This window comes from Formica exsecta, unplaced genomic scaffold (assembly GCF_003651465.1).
Source record: "Formica exsecta isolate Colony F162 unplaced genomic scaffold, ASM365146v1 scaffold82, whole genome shotgun sequence".
NCBI classification, from domain to species: Eukaryota; Metazoa; Arthropoda; class Insecta; order Hymenoptera; family Formicidae; genus Formica; species Formica exsecta.
In genome coordinates, this window is record NW_021853592.1 from 1806428 (window position 1) to 1822723 (window position 16296).

At 32.9% G+C, this 16296-nt stretch overlaps 3 protein-coding genes and 1 long non-coding RNA gene across 4 annotated transcripts in view; 2 read left to right on the forward strand and 2 right to left on the reverse strand.

Annotated features, from left to right (window-relative positions):
- The window catches only part of LOC115244429, a 36388-nt gene extending 31347 nt beyond the window's left edge, over nt 1–5041 (forward strand). Inside the window, exon 5 of the mRNA XM_029822045.1 lies at nt 7–5041. Within this exon, the coding sequence (XP_029677905.1) occupies nt 7–2356 (2350 nt within the window). The 3' untranslated portion in view covers nt 2357–5041. The remainder of the gene's footprint in view (nt 1–6) is intronic.
- Nucleotides 5042–9144: 4103 nt separating this feature from the next.
- On the reverse strand, nt 9145–10384 carry LOC115244482 (cysteine-rich PDZ-binding protein). Its single transcript, XM_029822154.1, has 2 exons — nt 10165–10384; nt 9145–10064 (listed from the first exon to the last, which is right to left on the reverse strand). The coding sequence occupies exon 2, from the start codon at nt 10011–10013 to the stop codon at nt 9711–9713; it is 303 nt and encodes a 100-aa protein (XP_029678014.1). The 5' UTR covers nt 10014–10064; nt 10165–10384; the 3' UTR covers nt 9145–9710.
- Nucleotides 10385–10510: 126 nt separating this feature from the next.
- Nucleotides 10511–14821, reverse strand: LOC115244481 (histone demethylase UTY-like). Its single transcript, XM_029822152.1, has 4 exons — nt 13555–14821; nt 12732–13485; nt 12005–12598; nt 10511–11475 (listed from the first exon to the last, which is right to left on the reverse strand). The coding sequence occupies exons 1-4, from the start codon at nt 13572–13574 to the stop codon at nt 11305–11307; spliced, it is 1539 nt and encodes a 512-aa protein (XP_029678012.1). The 5' UTR covers nt 13575–14821; the 3' UTR covers nt 10511–11304.
- Nucleotides 14822–15391: 570 nt separating this feature from the next.
- Nucleotides 15392–16296, forward strand: LOC115244483. The gene is made up of 3 exons (XR_003885384.1): nt 15392–15662; nt 15950–16079; nt 16168–16296. It is a non-coding gene; the product is annotated as an uncharacterized LOC115244483 (long non-coding RNA).

The following is a 16296-nucleotide window of genomic DNA, read 5'->3' on the forward strand; positions in this document are numbered from 1 at the left end:
GAGTAGTTCGGAGCCGCTGAAGATTAGCAGTTCGTCGCCGGACTCTGACGGCGCCAAGAGCCCGCAGAAGAACAAGCGGAAGGCGCCGGCGCCACCGAGGAACAACATCAGCGAGATGCCGCCGCTCGCGAAGAAGGACGCCATCGACACTATCGACAGTATTGCCGATTATACGGAGTCATTGTGCGATTACGTGAACAAGGCGCGCGAAAACACGGATGCGCGAAGGCACCGTTTGGAAAGCCAGTCGGTGGTGAACAGACGCAATTCCGAATCGGATACCGACAACGAGATGCAGAACAGCTTCACGACGATCGAGCTGAATCCAGCGGACATCACCATTCATCGCACGCCTGTGCCGGAGGCAAACGACGACGACGAGGATGAGGATTACAGAAAGGCGGCCAGTTTGGGCGACCTGTCCAAGTATGAAAGCAGGACCGCGGCGACCCTCGAGAGAGCGCAGAGTCTCGACATGAGCGCTGATACCAGCACAAAGAAGCGTAAGGCGCCGCTGCCGCCTGAAGACATCAATGAATCCACGGAGGATCTTACCAAACTCGATCAAATCGATTCCTTTGACCGACGAAAGTTGAAGAAGTCGAATGAATGGGGCACCCTGGAGGACGTGATCTGGACCGAAGCTGCCGCCGAAGCGGACGAGAAGGCGCGCGGGAAAACAAGTACGAGAAAGAAAAGCAATGGCACTCTCGAACGTTCCAAATCTGCGGTGGAAATCAAGCTGAAGGAGGAAGTCACTGAAACAACAGCGATAGACGATGTGTCCGAAAAGAAAAAACCCGACAATAATGATCACGACATCACCAGTATTGAACTGTACAACTTGCCGTTGAGCAAGCGATTGACACAGGAGTTTATTCATGCTGAACGGATGTTCAATCCGGACGAGGACAATTCTCTAGCTAGGATCGTAAACGACGGCCGGGTGGTGAAGAGCCCGACTCCGAAAGAGGTGGAGCTGGACTTTCAGTTGGCCGATGAGAAACGCTTCTCTAAAGAGAACCAAGGTGAGGAGGAACTCTCCGGAAATGATACGGACAATTCCGTGTTGGAAAAGTCGGAGGACTTCAGTCGCGCTTTGCGCTACTTTAAGCTACACGCGAATGTCTCACCAGCGGAGTCGACGACAAAGACAGTGAATCTGGTGCAGCTAAACGAGCAGAAAGAAGAAAAAGCATCTCTTAATGACGCATCACTCTATGCCGGTAAGCAGGCCGTTGTGGAAGAGCCCCTCTCGAAGATAACTATAGACAGAGGTTGTCACGGTTGCGAGAACAGGAACTGCCAGCACAGCGCCAATTGCGAACGCGGAAAACACGCCGATAGGCCACATCGCGTGACCGTGCGATCGTTTTCAGATGACAATAAGATAAAGGAAAATGTAGAGAAAGAAGTAGAACGGGCATGCACGCCGACGCATCTACGAATTCATGCGTCCAAATCGGAGCCCGCCAGGCACAATAAATCCCAGGATCCGAGGGAAGAAACGAACACGGAGGGAAAGAACGGTACCTTCTCCACATTCCAGGCGCACCGGACGAAATTCGAACAACGGGGCGATAAGTGTTCGCCGACCGACTCCTCCTTCATCGATACGCATTTTGCCAGACGCGTTATTAATGTCTCCGGTCGTGACGGAGACGACGGCGAAGAAGAGGAAGAGGATGAGTACGATTTCGGTTCAGGTGTGACGGCGCACAGCAAGAGTCCGTCCTCACCCAAAGAGGACCGTCACAATATCAGCAGTGTCAGTGTGTCGAGCGGCGAGAACAGCGAGGACAGTGGTCTAGTTCGCGAGTCAATGGACTACAACAATCCGCAAGATTCGGAGAATCGTCCACCCTTGCCCGATACACCTATGCCGTTGAACGCTGCTCCCAAGATGACCTATATCACGGAAATCAAAGTGTCGCCCAACAGAGAGAGCGTTCGTGAAATCGACAGTGAGAACGAGGACGGAGTAATCACGACTGGGACTAACGGCGAGTCGCGAAAATCGCTGACACAGCACGAGATCAAGGTGACGTCGAACGGCAAACCCACGTCCGGTAAAAAACCGCCGGTACCACCGAGACGATCAGACATCACGAGAAGCCCGAAGGAAGATCGGACGGACAAGCAGGTGGTTTACGTATCCGAATACAAGTCCGCGACGGGCAAGAGAGGTCAGATCCTGGATCCGTCGCATCAGTCAGAAATCAAACAATCGGAGGGCAAGAAGTTCGAGCACTGGATCTTCATGTCCGACAAGGAGCAAAATCGTTGGAACCCTGCTTCCAGCCAACCGCAGTCCGTTACCAACATCATGTTGTCGTCCAGGGACGATGCGAATTAGAATATTCACTATTCTCGCTTCTTCTTTAAAAATGCAAACTGGAAATAAGCAGTATCACTCATTTTAAGAAGGCATTTTTTTCAAAAAATATCAGGAACGACAAAACCTCTTCGTGTATGGTGTTTCTTTATGAAAACGAATAATATAATGATGATGAATGAATTTTTCAAGTTCCCTGAAAACTAAAGATTTTTAGATTTAATGTCCTTTTTAGGATAATCGATTCAATCAAAAATTTTAAATCGAGTTTAAGAATGTTGCACTTAATGATTTTTTGAGATAAATAATATTTTCGCACTTTTAATGTATATCTTTTCAGCAATTAAAACTTCGTCTTCTTTCTTTTTTGACCCCAAGTTTCCGATGTGATCGAAATGAACAGCGAGAAACATATGTAAACTGAAAAGTGAGAAAATGATTAGCTTTATGTCACGTATGTTGATGTATTTCTTGGAGCGATACGTGTTTCACACACAACATATGGTATCAAGTATGTACAAAATATAGATCCAGAGAACACGCTTCTTGACGACTTTACCGAAGATTTTTATTCTACAGATAAATATTTTCGCTGATTTGTGTGTGTATAATTTCTTTCAATTCTCTATAATTTCCTAGGTAATTTATTTCGATATCTTAGAGAGAGAAAGCAGCATATCTAAAACAAATAAAAAAATGACTGTTACATATTGCATATATTTGAAAACATTTCTATACGCATACATATTAAATCGATTGTCTGTCACGACTACAATGTGAGAATTCATATTCGATTTCTAAAATTGGTTTTCGTAAAAAAAAAAAAATAAAATAAATAAAAGCTAAGAAACTATATATGTGCCATAAAGAGTAATTATGAACTGAAGGGATTACATACTTGAAGTGCGGATTTGAAATGTGAATGCATGTAAGAGATCGCGGATTTTAGCTTGTGCGTTAAATCCAATCAATCGGGCCAGTGCTTTTTAAGGGGGCGGGTGTACTTAAAAAATGATAAAAATATCAGAATCTTCTATTTTTTAAAAAAGAAGTATACAATTTTTTTTAAACATTTTTTTTAGCTATATAACATAATTTTTGGATATATCTAAGTGCCTTAAAAAAATGTTTGAACATATAAGAAAATCATGTTTTTCTTTATGTGTACTTTTTTTCTTGGAAACCACTGTATGTGTGTGGTCTAATTATTTTTTTAAAATCTGTTCAGAAATAAACTGCGATTTGATCGTTCGATTTAAAGTTATAATTTTTTATCAAAGATTTCGAATGATGAAAGAGGATTTTTTATACTATATAATTATATTCTGATACTCGTCCCCTTAAACATAAACGTTGTAACAAACTTAGCATATTTTATTATATAAAAACTTATGCATATATTTTTTTTAACAAAACTTTTATTTTCTTTCCCATTTTAAATCAAAATAATTTTTAACTCATACACACATACAATCTTGCTGATTGCATATACATGTATAATGAGAAAATACGTAATTCTAATTTACCTGAAAATAATTTTACTGTCGCGTATTTTACGTATAATTATAGTCCTTTCTCTGTTATCTTGTTTGTACTTTTATCGTACATTAAATGTTAAATATGGTTATCATCTTACTTTTTTTTTTAAGTTGAATATCGCGCGTATTATACGAACATCACACAATTCAGTCGAAACGAAATAATCACATTTAATGCTAAATATGCAGCGAAGATGTTGCGATGACGCTGTATTTTTAATTCTCGGATACTTTGAAGATGAGAAAGAGAATCTTATCTTATCTGCAATCTGAATATGTGACTTGTTTTACTTACAAGTAGTTAGAGATACTTGATAAGATCGTCGTGTTTTATATATACGTCCATTATGAGATGCAAATACCTTTGTCGATAAGATCTGTAATCAAATAATGCGTCGCGTAATAATATATATAGTATGTAAGTGAAATAATTTGCAAATCCGGGATTAATGAACTTAATAATTTACTAACCGTCTCTTGTATGCTAAATTCTAATTGTGTACGAATACTGTCCGCGCATACAAGATACACAAAGAACAAGCGTAATTAATAAAATTTTACGCATAATTACATTATTTTCGCTTTTTTAATATATTGATGCTTAATATTATTTTCCCATAAAATTTTAATTTTAAATATGTAAAAATGGTTGTTTTCCAAGTTTTGTATATTTCTTTTATAATATTGCATATTGTTTCTTTTTATTGTATTATCTGCTTTATACTAGGTATTTTCCAAAAGGATGACAAAGAACCCAAATCACGCGTTTTATAGTAAATTATATGACTATTTACTATAAAACACACGATTAATATCAAAGTGTTCCTCCATATATTGGGTGGCAGTATTACAGCACTGTTAAAGAAAACGTGGAATGTGTTATTGTTAACTGATGCAAGTCAGTCGTCAAGTCTTTCTCTATGTGTACGTTTATTGTAATATAATTTATTTCAAGACTAACATGTTGGTAACATACTATATATTATTGTCTATAATTTTTGTTAGTGAAAAATGTATAAAGTTTTAACGAATAAAAGTGTATATTTTTAGACATAAAACCCGATATCGCAGAAATATATTTCTTTACGCTATATATTTTCATGAGAAAATAACAATTATTTGTATTCACTATGTAATTATTGCTCCAATACAAGCTTACGATAGAATGCATCAGATGGCAGAAAATTGTACCTGTTTTAACATATTTGAAGCGTGAATATCATGCCCAGATATCCTAAATTTTTGAATTTTAATAGATTTAAAAATCTAGGAATTTCTGATGCCACAATTCTGAGAATTTAATTTATTTCTACTTGCCATTTGATTATATTTTTCCAATATTTTGTCTCCATTTGAGTGCTTTATTTTTCGTGACTAGAAAACCTCAGACTTAAAAGAAATTCTTAAAAATTTAATTAGTATGCTACTTCTCTTCATATTCTTCATATTAAGAGATATAGGGAACATCACATAAGAGAAACTAGAATTAATACGAATGAAGATTTATTTAAACGATTATTACTCACTTCTGACCTATTAATTTCTTCTCTCCAAAAATTTTCTAAAAATCAAAAAGAAATTGCTCCAAATGTAAAAAATCTTCTTTTTATAAATGATAAATAATCAAGAGAATATAATAATGACGAAAATAATGAAGAAATATTTGATTCAGATAAAGATCCATTTTAATATTTTTTAAATAAGCATTATCTTATGTTGATTTAATTATTTAATTAGTTAATTATTATTTGTGGAAATGTTTTTTTAAAATATCCAAATTATAAAATAAAATAAATAAACGTTTTAAAAAATAAATAATATTATTGGTGTATTTTTTTATCATAAATGTTTGTTCAAGATTGAAACGTTAAATTTAGTCGATTAATTTCAACGGCAAATTTCGACAACAAATTCGAACGATAAAAGCCAAAATTAAAACACGAGCGACGATAAACATCGTAGTTGTCTCAAATTCGTTACGAAGTGTCTCGCATCCGATCGCTTCTCATATTCTCGCGGCGGTCAATTCGTTTCGAGAATCGACGATAGTTCATCATGAGTTTCCTCGATGATACGGCACAAGATACATCGTATGTATTTTTACATATTCTGTTACATTTTAAATTTAGCAATAATCTTTTAAACTATTATTCTTTATAAATTACAACTTTTCGGTTGTTTTTATTTCTAAAAATTTGTTATTCAAATCGAAAGAGTCGAGAAAAAGTTTTCGGTCGATTATTTGCGTTTTATAATTGTCAAGGATAAATGTTACTTATACAAGGTGTTAAATTCCAAATGTAACAGGCCGATATCGAATATTTCGATAACTAAATACAATATTGAAGTCCGATTTTTTTTAGGTTGTATTGTTTCGAGACGGACAAATTTTGATAAGATTGTATCAAAAATAAAATTTTCAATGCGTACAATAATCTCAGAATTCTTGGAAATATTAATTATTTTAGACACACTGCTATAAGTCGGATTTCATTTATGTGTTGCAGATTAATGTAGAGAAAGCTAACGATCTAGTCAACCTGAGAGGAGAAGGAGGTCTGGGAGAGACATCGGGCGCCAGCGGAGCAACCCGGAGGTAAATATTTATTATTTATTAATTAATTGGATTGAATCAAAATTTATAAAATTATTTAAATACATTTCTGTTTAGTATTGTATGCTTGGAATATAAGATCAAAGGGTACAATAATAATTGTACAACAATTATATAATTATGGCGAGAATCGCTATAATTTCGATTATTGATTTATATTGTATTTGTTTGTATTGGTTCTACGAAGCTTCGATGCAGTCAACTCCGCTGCTGCATATCGGGTGGCCTCGATATTTCATTTAATTATCAAGATATTCAGCCTATGAATGAATTGAAATTTAGCATTTGTATTTTAATTTTTTCCATACTAACATAATATTTATAATAACATTTATAATAAGGTTTTTCAGAACTAGTGATCTATCCAAAAATTCTCTTGCCCGTTGGGAGAGGCGCAGGGATTTGGGAAAAGTAAGCTTATTTATATTATTCTTTTTATTACTGTTGTAATCTACTAATATACTAACAATTCATTAAATTGCCTGATTAATCTTACTTTTTTTAAAAATCAACAGATCATTCTGTCCGATTCGGACGAAGACAAAGAAAGTGAGGCACCGAAGAAGAGCACAGAAGAAAAAAATGAGGCATCGAAGAGCACAGAAGAGAAAAATGAGGCACCGAAGAGAAAAGGGTAAGCTTTAATATTTATTAAATTAAATCTGTACGCGAATAATAAGAATTAAGATTAGATAAAAATATTGTATTGTAATTATTTGATTTAGGAAAGTAGCGGCTCGCGGAACGATATGTATAAAGGGCCACCCCCTCTTATCTCGCTGAAGGACAGCAATTGGCGCGAGGTAAACTGCTTGTAGGTATAAACTTGTATATTCATGATAAAATTATTATCAATTTTCATAATTTTTTTTAGCAACTCGCAACGGCAGCAGCCCGCAGAGAATGAAAGAAACAAGTTGGAACAAGTTGAAGAACCAAAGAGTTTTTGTTTTAGTTTTGTTTTATTTTTTTTATTTTATGTAAATATTTAATCTTTATTCACGTGTAATCTTTATTTTTTTGACTTTCGATATGGCAATACGCAATACGCTGTGATTTTTTATGGTCCTACATTGTAATAGAAAGTCTGTGTGTATTCAATTTAATAAAAGCATAATTTCTCGCACTTGTTATTTATTAAATGTGTTAAAATTTAAATGCAAATTACAAGTCCGTACCAACGATGTGCGTGCACCATAGAAACGTTAACTAAATACAATATTGAAGTCCGATTTTTTTTAGATTGTATTGTTTCGAGACGGACAAATTTTGATAAGATTGTCCGTCTCGAAATAATACAACTTAAAAAAATCGGACCTCGATATTTCGTTTAGTTATCGAGATATTCGGCCTATTACGTTTGAAATTTAGCATTTAGTTTGTATTTTAATTTTTTCCATACTAATATAATAACATTTAACATAAAATACAATTGTTTTTCAGAGCTAACAATTATTCGCTCGAAAATGTGGAGGAAGATTTACTTTTGCCTAGACCCTTCTAGGCAAAAGTAAATAGGAAAAAAGAACAAGACATATGTACATATCAAAACAATTGGATTACGAATATTTATACAGATTACGAATTTATACAATTAGTCTCTTTGGTGTCTTCGAAAAACTGTAGCATGAAAATCGGGCTTATGTCAAAGGTATAGTGGTATGATCATACGAATGATCACATTCGTCGTGATGATGCGAATTCATCCCGTTGGACCGACTATCGCGCGGTAAGAGTGTATCGTATATTAATATACCAATATTTTGGTATCGCGAAACTGTCGCGTGTTATAAAACCTTTTTCTTTCTATGCTTCTTTGTTTCGTCCAAATGAAATTGATGAATTGATGGAAAGGTGATACCCGGAAATTATTAACGATCGATGAATCGGAATCAGCGACTATCGCATTACGTTCACCGAATTATTACTCGACAATCAAACTCCGTAATACCAAGAAACGAGGAACTTGTACATAAATATATTTAGATTAATCGTAGTATCGAATTGCGAATCGTACGTGTGTCATAACCCAGACAGCACAAGGATGTCCTTAGGACGTCCAAAGGGCATCCAGGACATACATGTAGGATATCCTGAAGGACGTTTTGTGCTGTCTGGGAAGTGTAACGTCACACGGCGCCGATACGGCCGCTCGACGATGACAAGAGTTCCAACACCAAATAAAACCGGTAAGAAAATTTTTTTTCTTCTGACTTTACTGATTTCCTTTCATCAATTTAAGGTTATCACCAATTAAAACTTTATTATTGCAGCAGCAACAAATAATAAATATTTAGAGATGAGCGAAAGCAGTGTTGCAAAAGATCCTTTCGAACATTTTACAATGTTCCTCTCAGAAAGGATGAGAAAACTGTCGCAAAAAAGGGCTAGACATTTACAAATTCAAATATTACAACTATTGGCGAATGCAGAAGAGGAGGAGGAGGAGGAAAAGAAAAATAGAAAGAAATAATTTTATTTAATTTTATTTAATTATTTTAATTTATAATTTATTTATCTATTATCTATGTTTCTTTTTATTGTATTATCTGCTTTTATTGTATTATCTGCTAACATATATATTCACTTTAAAAATTTTTATTATATTTTCTCTTACACAAGAATTTCACAAGAAAAATTATAGAAACTATAGAATATATATGATGTGTAAGCATTTTATTACGAAATATATATCAATCATCCTTTACACATTATCGGCCTTAATTTTTATTAGCTTTAAACTTTAATTATTATTTTTGTAAAAATTACTATTTATGTAGACATAGCTACATATAAAAATCTAAGTATGCTTGAAATGAATTTTCTTTAACATATTATTTTAAAATATTTTTTTATCCATTTTCATTACTATCTTGATTTGAAAACATTTGATATTTATATTTGTACATCATATTAACTTATCATATATGTAGATATTAATGATTTAACGAAAAATATAATGTAATTAACAAATTGATTTATATTTTACAAATATAATTTTACATTTTGTGCGCAACAATGTTTTTTGTAATGATAATTATATTACATTTTATTATCACACAAATATTAATATACACAATATTATATCTTAATACAATTATATACTATCAGGTAATCAAGTCGCAAAGCTATTCGGAAACGATTGTCAAATTTACATTTCGAAACATATAATAATGTACTTATATGGCAAATCATTAGTCTAAAGTGTACATAATTGTTGAAATTAAGTCGCAGATTGTTTATAATTCTTTGTACTCATTAATTTTTTGCCACACATAGCACAGATAGCCTTCTTGTATGCGCAGGACTGACAATAGTGGGAGCCCACTTGATGTACCTTTTGCCTACATATTCTGCAAATCTCGAATTTCGTGGTGTATGGATTGAATCGAGCTTTTCCCGCAGACAAAGCTTTGTTCTCCCCTACCTGACGACCTCCGCTTTCCACAGTGTTTCTCGCACCTGTCTTCCAAGGATCAGGCGTGATAACCTTACCCAATTTCTTCTCGCACTTTTCGCAAACCATGTCGAGATTAGATGTCTTTTTTTTTTTGCAGAAGAAAAGCCACAGATATATCTGAAAGATTTGAAAATAATTGTACATCAAACAAATAATCGACAAAAGATTATTTTTACGCATTATCGAGGACGCAATTATATCATGTCATTTATTATACCTTGACTTTCTATATTGTTATTCACTTTCAAATGATTTATTATTTATGCACACACACACTGTGACATAAATTTACAATAATGAATTATTTCACAGTATTGGAACTTCCTTCAAATCATTGTTTTACACATAAATAAACAGAACGGTGCAGAATCGAAATGCGATCGAGATCACTCTCGCAACTCCTCGTGATTTTGGCGCGTTCGAAAACTCATCAAAGAAAGACGTTGCAATCGTCCACTATTATGTAGAATTGTAGAATCTCTGAACTTGCGTTCTAACTAATAAATAAATACATATATCATTTACTTTCGGAGAAAAATTCAAAGAAAAAATGAAAAACAATATTTGAGAAATAAATTTATTAACTTTACAATGAAGAATGTTAAACTTTTGCGATATTGTTTCTAATAAGCTCAAATCTCTATGCAATATTTTGTCTTACGCAATAGGACTAAAGAGATTTTGTGCATGCAATGTCGATTATTAAACAATTTCATATTTTATAAATATTATTCTTTTCTCCTGTCCTACAGTAATAGAATTTTATAATAACCCAGGTAACAAAAGTAGTCTTTTTGACTTAATTTGACGTCAAAATAACATCAAAATGACTACTTCTGTTATCTGGGAATTTTACAAATTATTTATCAAAGACGCAATTATTTTGTTATTATATCTTGATTTTCTATATTGTTATTATTATTCTTTTCCAAATTATTTTTATTTATTCAATATTCACATATACTAATATTAATTCGCAATAATAAATCTTTCACATTACTGAAAATATCTTCAAATCATTGTTTTACATATAATCCAAGAAAATCCATTAAGAACCAAAATCGTTCTCGTAAATGATCGTAATTGTTCTCATTAATTATCATAATATATATTAACCATTTCAGTTTCACAAATCTTTTCAAAAAATTTAAAATCTCTCTGATATATATATACAAGATAAAATTAATTAATTTTTTGTTATTTAAATTATTTTTTCATTTATACTTCTCAATATAATTTTTATAAACTTTTAGAATTTTCTAAATAAAACAAAAGTATATTTTAATATATATATATATAATATAAGTAATCTTTAATTAACAGTAGTTTCAATAGTTTAGAACAAATGGATGCGGCACTACTGTTTTCGAGCAAAGTTATCATAAATGTTTATTACATTGTGTAGGTTATTCTCTTCCACGCAGATAAATCCTTCTAATATAGGAGAAAGTTTAAGTGCGCAATCTAAGCAATATGGCACATTGCGTCTCGCTTTCGAACGAACAATCAAAATGCCAAATACCTCAACCTGCAAAAGTAAACATTAAAAATAATAAATGTAAAATAAATAAAAAGAAAAAATAATAATAATATATATGAGTAAAAATACTGATATATTTTATAATAAAACATAATTTTTGAAATAAAATTATATATTAAATAGAGAAAAAAATTGTAGCGAAAACCAAACAACAATAAGATAATATTTAATGATTTGTTTAAATGTGTATGTGTGTTAGCATGTCTTTAAGAAAAATGACTATAGTGATCAATTACTGAATAGAGACAAGAAACACTTAGCGAAATAAAATACCATGAAAATCATGATGAGAGAATTTGCTGTGATTGAAATTTATTTTATCTGAGAAAACAAAAATATTTTGTCTGACTTTATATATAATCTCCCTCTTTTTCTGTAAGCAATTTTTAAATCCGGTATACAGAAAAAAGATTTTAAAAATCTACATAGAAAAAGAAAAACGAGACTCTTTTCGTTTTAATTTCTACAGAGTATGTATTCAGCCAAAGTTATTGAAAATATAAAAAAAGAAATTCACCATGCACTTTTCACAATAGGGCGTATTCTTCAAGTCACATTCAATAGATTCAATTTTAATACTTTTGTTTTTCACAAACTCCAATGTTAAATAATGTTGTCTCATCGTCAGCAACAAGCAATTTTTGATCATTTGGTGTAGTTGCATATCTGACACTTTGTTATTACATGCCAGGTTCCAAGATAGATGCACCATCGGTACGATCGATTGAAATTTCCGTAACTTGTTCCATTCATAACGCTCGATGGCGGCTTGGTACTGTTTGGCAGTGAATGGTCCAACGTTCCACGCAATGTTATTACAAAAGCCTTTCGCGTATACCCAGTGTACGCAGCCGACGTTCACCCATACCAAATGGCCTGCTTTCTGATAGAATCTGTATACCGGAATATTTTCCCTGTATAACTGCTCCAAAGTTGGCGGCCACCAACTACCGTGCAGATAATCGACGCCGTTACGCTCACAAAGCGAGCATATTGCACCCCAATATTCATATGGTACCGCGAACCATTCGCAGTCGCCCGGTCCGATGTTGATATTAACCGAGCAGAAGTTATTGTTCTCTTGATGACCAGGTGTTCTGCAACCAGGTACCTATAGACGATTGTAAAAGCTAAGTTACATTTGCAAGAATGCTTTGATCATTTTTTTACACAGGGGATGCTCTATATAGAGAGATCTTATTTTAATTAAAATTTTTTTATTATATCAAAATATTTCAATATACCTTTATATATAATTGCACAGTGTTCATTCCCAAGATATCGTGACCCACATAGTTGAGCATATTGTCATCCGATCCCACCTGAAATAAGGATGGCAGCTTCTTTAGCTCCTCCAGTTGCCGTTTCCATATTTTTATGTTTGATAAATCCACGTTGGTGCCGAAGAGTAGTTTCTTTTCCTCATTAATCGTCTTTTGATCGGTCTTTTTCGAGTCCAAGTTTGACTGACTGGAAGTCGTTTCGTTGTTTTGTATGTTCTCTTTCTCTTTGTTCATGCTCTCCAGAATTTTCCTGTTTTGATAACTCGCATACTGGGCGATCGTCGAGTAGGTTCGATGACTATGGCATTTCCAGACCATCCGACTATGTTCTGGATTCCAGTTTTCCACACTAGTTTGCTTCATCTGCGAGCGCACCTCGATACTGCCACTCGGATTCGTATCAATTAAAGTCTTAGTTGTAAAAAGATCCACGTCAAAATTGAGAGTTGCGACAAGGTCGCGTATCACAAAGATTGGGTGTTTCAGACACAACTCTCGTATTTCTGGATTGAATGCTTCATTTCTACTGGTTAGTTGTTTGTACGGTATAACCGGCGATAGTTGTTCTTTTGTTAATCGTTGATTGGGCGGGTTCGGCGGTTCCCGCTGACAAACGCTCAGTAACGAGAATTTCGGTACGCTATTCAGTCCTTTATCCTTACACACCTCTATGATCGTCTTGGCATCGGCTTCGATATTTAATTCCGGTACTCGTCTGTAGATAAATAAAAGTTATAATAAAAATAAGGAACAGTTTCATTGCAAAATAAAAGAATACACTAACAGCCATTCAATGTCCTTCATTATTATGTTATACGAATCAATTGTGACTGATCTGATTGTTAGCAAATTTAATACTGGATCTGTTGGAAGATAAAATCAAAAAGCAAGGTAATAAGAAGGGTATGATGAATAGAAGAAACATAAGACAAATAATGTTTTTCCCTTGTTGACTATCTGTAACTCGATGGATAACGTCTTTATTATTCCGTTGGCAATCTTATTTGTATTATAGGTAAACGATAATCGGTATGTTTATTTGTTGAATAATAATGCCTGTCTGACAAAAACATATCTACTTATTGTTATGAAGTAAATGTTTAAAATGTTTTTTTTCTTTGTCAAAGTATACAATATATTTGACTAGATATAACTACCAAATGTCGCTTTTATATTCATAATTTTTATTTTCTTAAGAAAACAAAAAAAACACGATTCAAAAAATTCATTTATGTTCTCTCTCTTTATCAAGCGACGCGGTAGCGTCGCGACGCCAAGTATCATATTTTTCACAAGAAAAAATCATCTTTATAATTTCATTTTGAACAAATATAGGAAGCTGAATGGGATGTCACTCTGCTTATATAACTCATCTATTAAATCTGCAGTACTATACAAAGTGTCATGTCATTACTACAGTAGTGCTTAATAGAGAAATAGAGTATAATATTTTTTGGTCAATTTGGAAATAATTTTTCTTTTACAAAAATGTTATGGCACTAATAGTAATGTTTAATAGTATAAGTAGCAGTTGAAAACAAAGATTTTATATAAATTAAGGAGTGCAAATAAATAACAAAATCAAATTCTTCATTTTTAAAACCATATTTCTCTACTTTGTATTCTATTTTCAATTTTGGACACTCTTTATAAAAGTTGATGTATACAGCATCATATTTAATATACTATTTTTGTCATTTTATTTATGATTAAAGAGTGAAATATCTTTTCTTTGCAAGAAATACATTCTTGGAAAATTCTATGGAAAGATGAAATTTTTACATGATGAAATAAGAAATTATTTGAAAAGTATTTAGTGAAAAAATCTAGAGTATCTAATCTTTTGGTGCAATCAGTAAAAAAAATTACATACTCTTTTCTTCTTATTTTCAAGAAAACTATATCAACATAATGAATAAATTTAATTTCTTTATTATTAATAATAAAAATCTCATTCTTTTCAGCTTTATATTCTGAGAAATGGAATATGTGTCAAATTAAATATTTTCAATCACATACATTTATCTCTAGGAGATTACTTAGACAATGTTGATATAAAATCGATTTCATGCAGTAAGATGTAATACATTTGCGTATCGCGATTTTTGCAACTTACCAGCTTCTTCTTGTGTCATTTGGACATATAATAATCATTTTATAATTATCATAATGTTGCATGTCAGGATTTTCAATAGATTTGAATGCATATTGATTATTTTACTCATAACAAGCAATTAATGAATTGAAGTTCCACACAATATTGTTACAGTATCCATTTTGCAGCTAATGTTCATCCAGGACATTTGAATGGACTAGGTCACCTGATAGCTGAATAAAAAAATTGTACCATTTTCTTCCTCAAATCTCTTTTAAATCGAGTAACCATCAGTTGTCATTCACCGATATCATTATACTCGCAAAGTATTTATCCGATTGAGCATTATATCCGAGTATCAACCATTGTTCCATCCGATCCTGATGTTAATAGAACAAAAGTTATTGTTTTCTTTATGGTCGATTGTTCTGCAGCCATTTGTCTGAAGACAATTAAATAAAATGAATTATATATGTGAAATATTCTTTTAATATATGAATTTAAATATAAAATTGTATACCTTCGTATATAATCGCGTGATATTCATCCATAAGATTTTGTGGTGCTCAAGACTGAGCATACTGTCGTCCAATGGAAGAAAGATCGACCGAAAGTTGAAGGCGTAATTGCAGGAGCAATTTAAAAAATATCTCATGCTGTTATCCTCAAGTATATATACATATATGTTTGAATAATGTGTATATATTTAAATCATCGACACTAATGTAACTCATTCGAATATTAATGAACTGTATAACTTTATTGACCCGCTCTCTGGCTGCGCAATAAATAAATAGGTAAATAAATTTCTTCGATTATTTCTTTACGCTTAACATATAATTGAATAAACAAACATATCCCAGTAAACACAAAGTAACAGTAATATAACATCAATGTTATAATTTCCCACCCAACAATGTAACTGCAATATAACATGCCTTGTACGTAACAGTTACATTGTTGAGTGGGAAATTATAACATTAAGGTTATGTTACTGTTACTTTGTGTTTACTGGGATATATTGATATTTATATTGAAATATTAATAATATATTCATAACTCTGTGTTATATGAAATGTTGCAGAGCCAACTACCTGGATTTTACGATCCATATATGGGAGAAGATAAGCAGCTCTTGGTACAATATCTGTTTCATACTCAAACGCATGAATGTATTATACGTAATGATGCACCCCTCAGGATACCAATCTCGTGTAAGACTTTATTTAGTTATTTGTTAAAAATAAATTTGTATCTAATTTATTTTAATTTGGTAATATGTATATCTCATTTATGTTTCAGCACATAAAGTGGATACCACTTGACAAATGCGTTCAACATCAAAATCAAAACGCAGTCATCGCCTTCGTCAATGATCGGCATTACTTCAGAGTGTAGAGCTTTTGTTCAAAAAAAATTCACACATATATG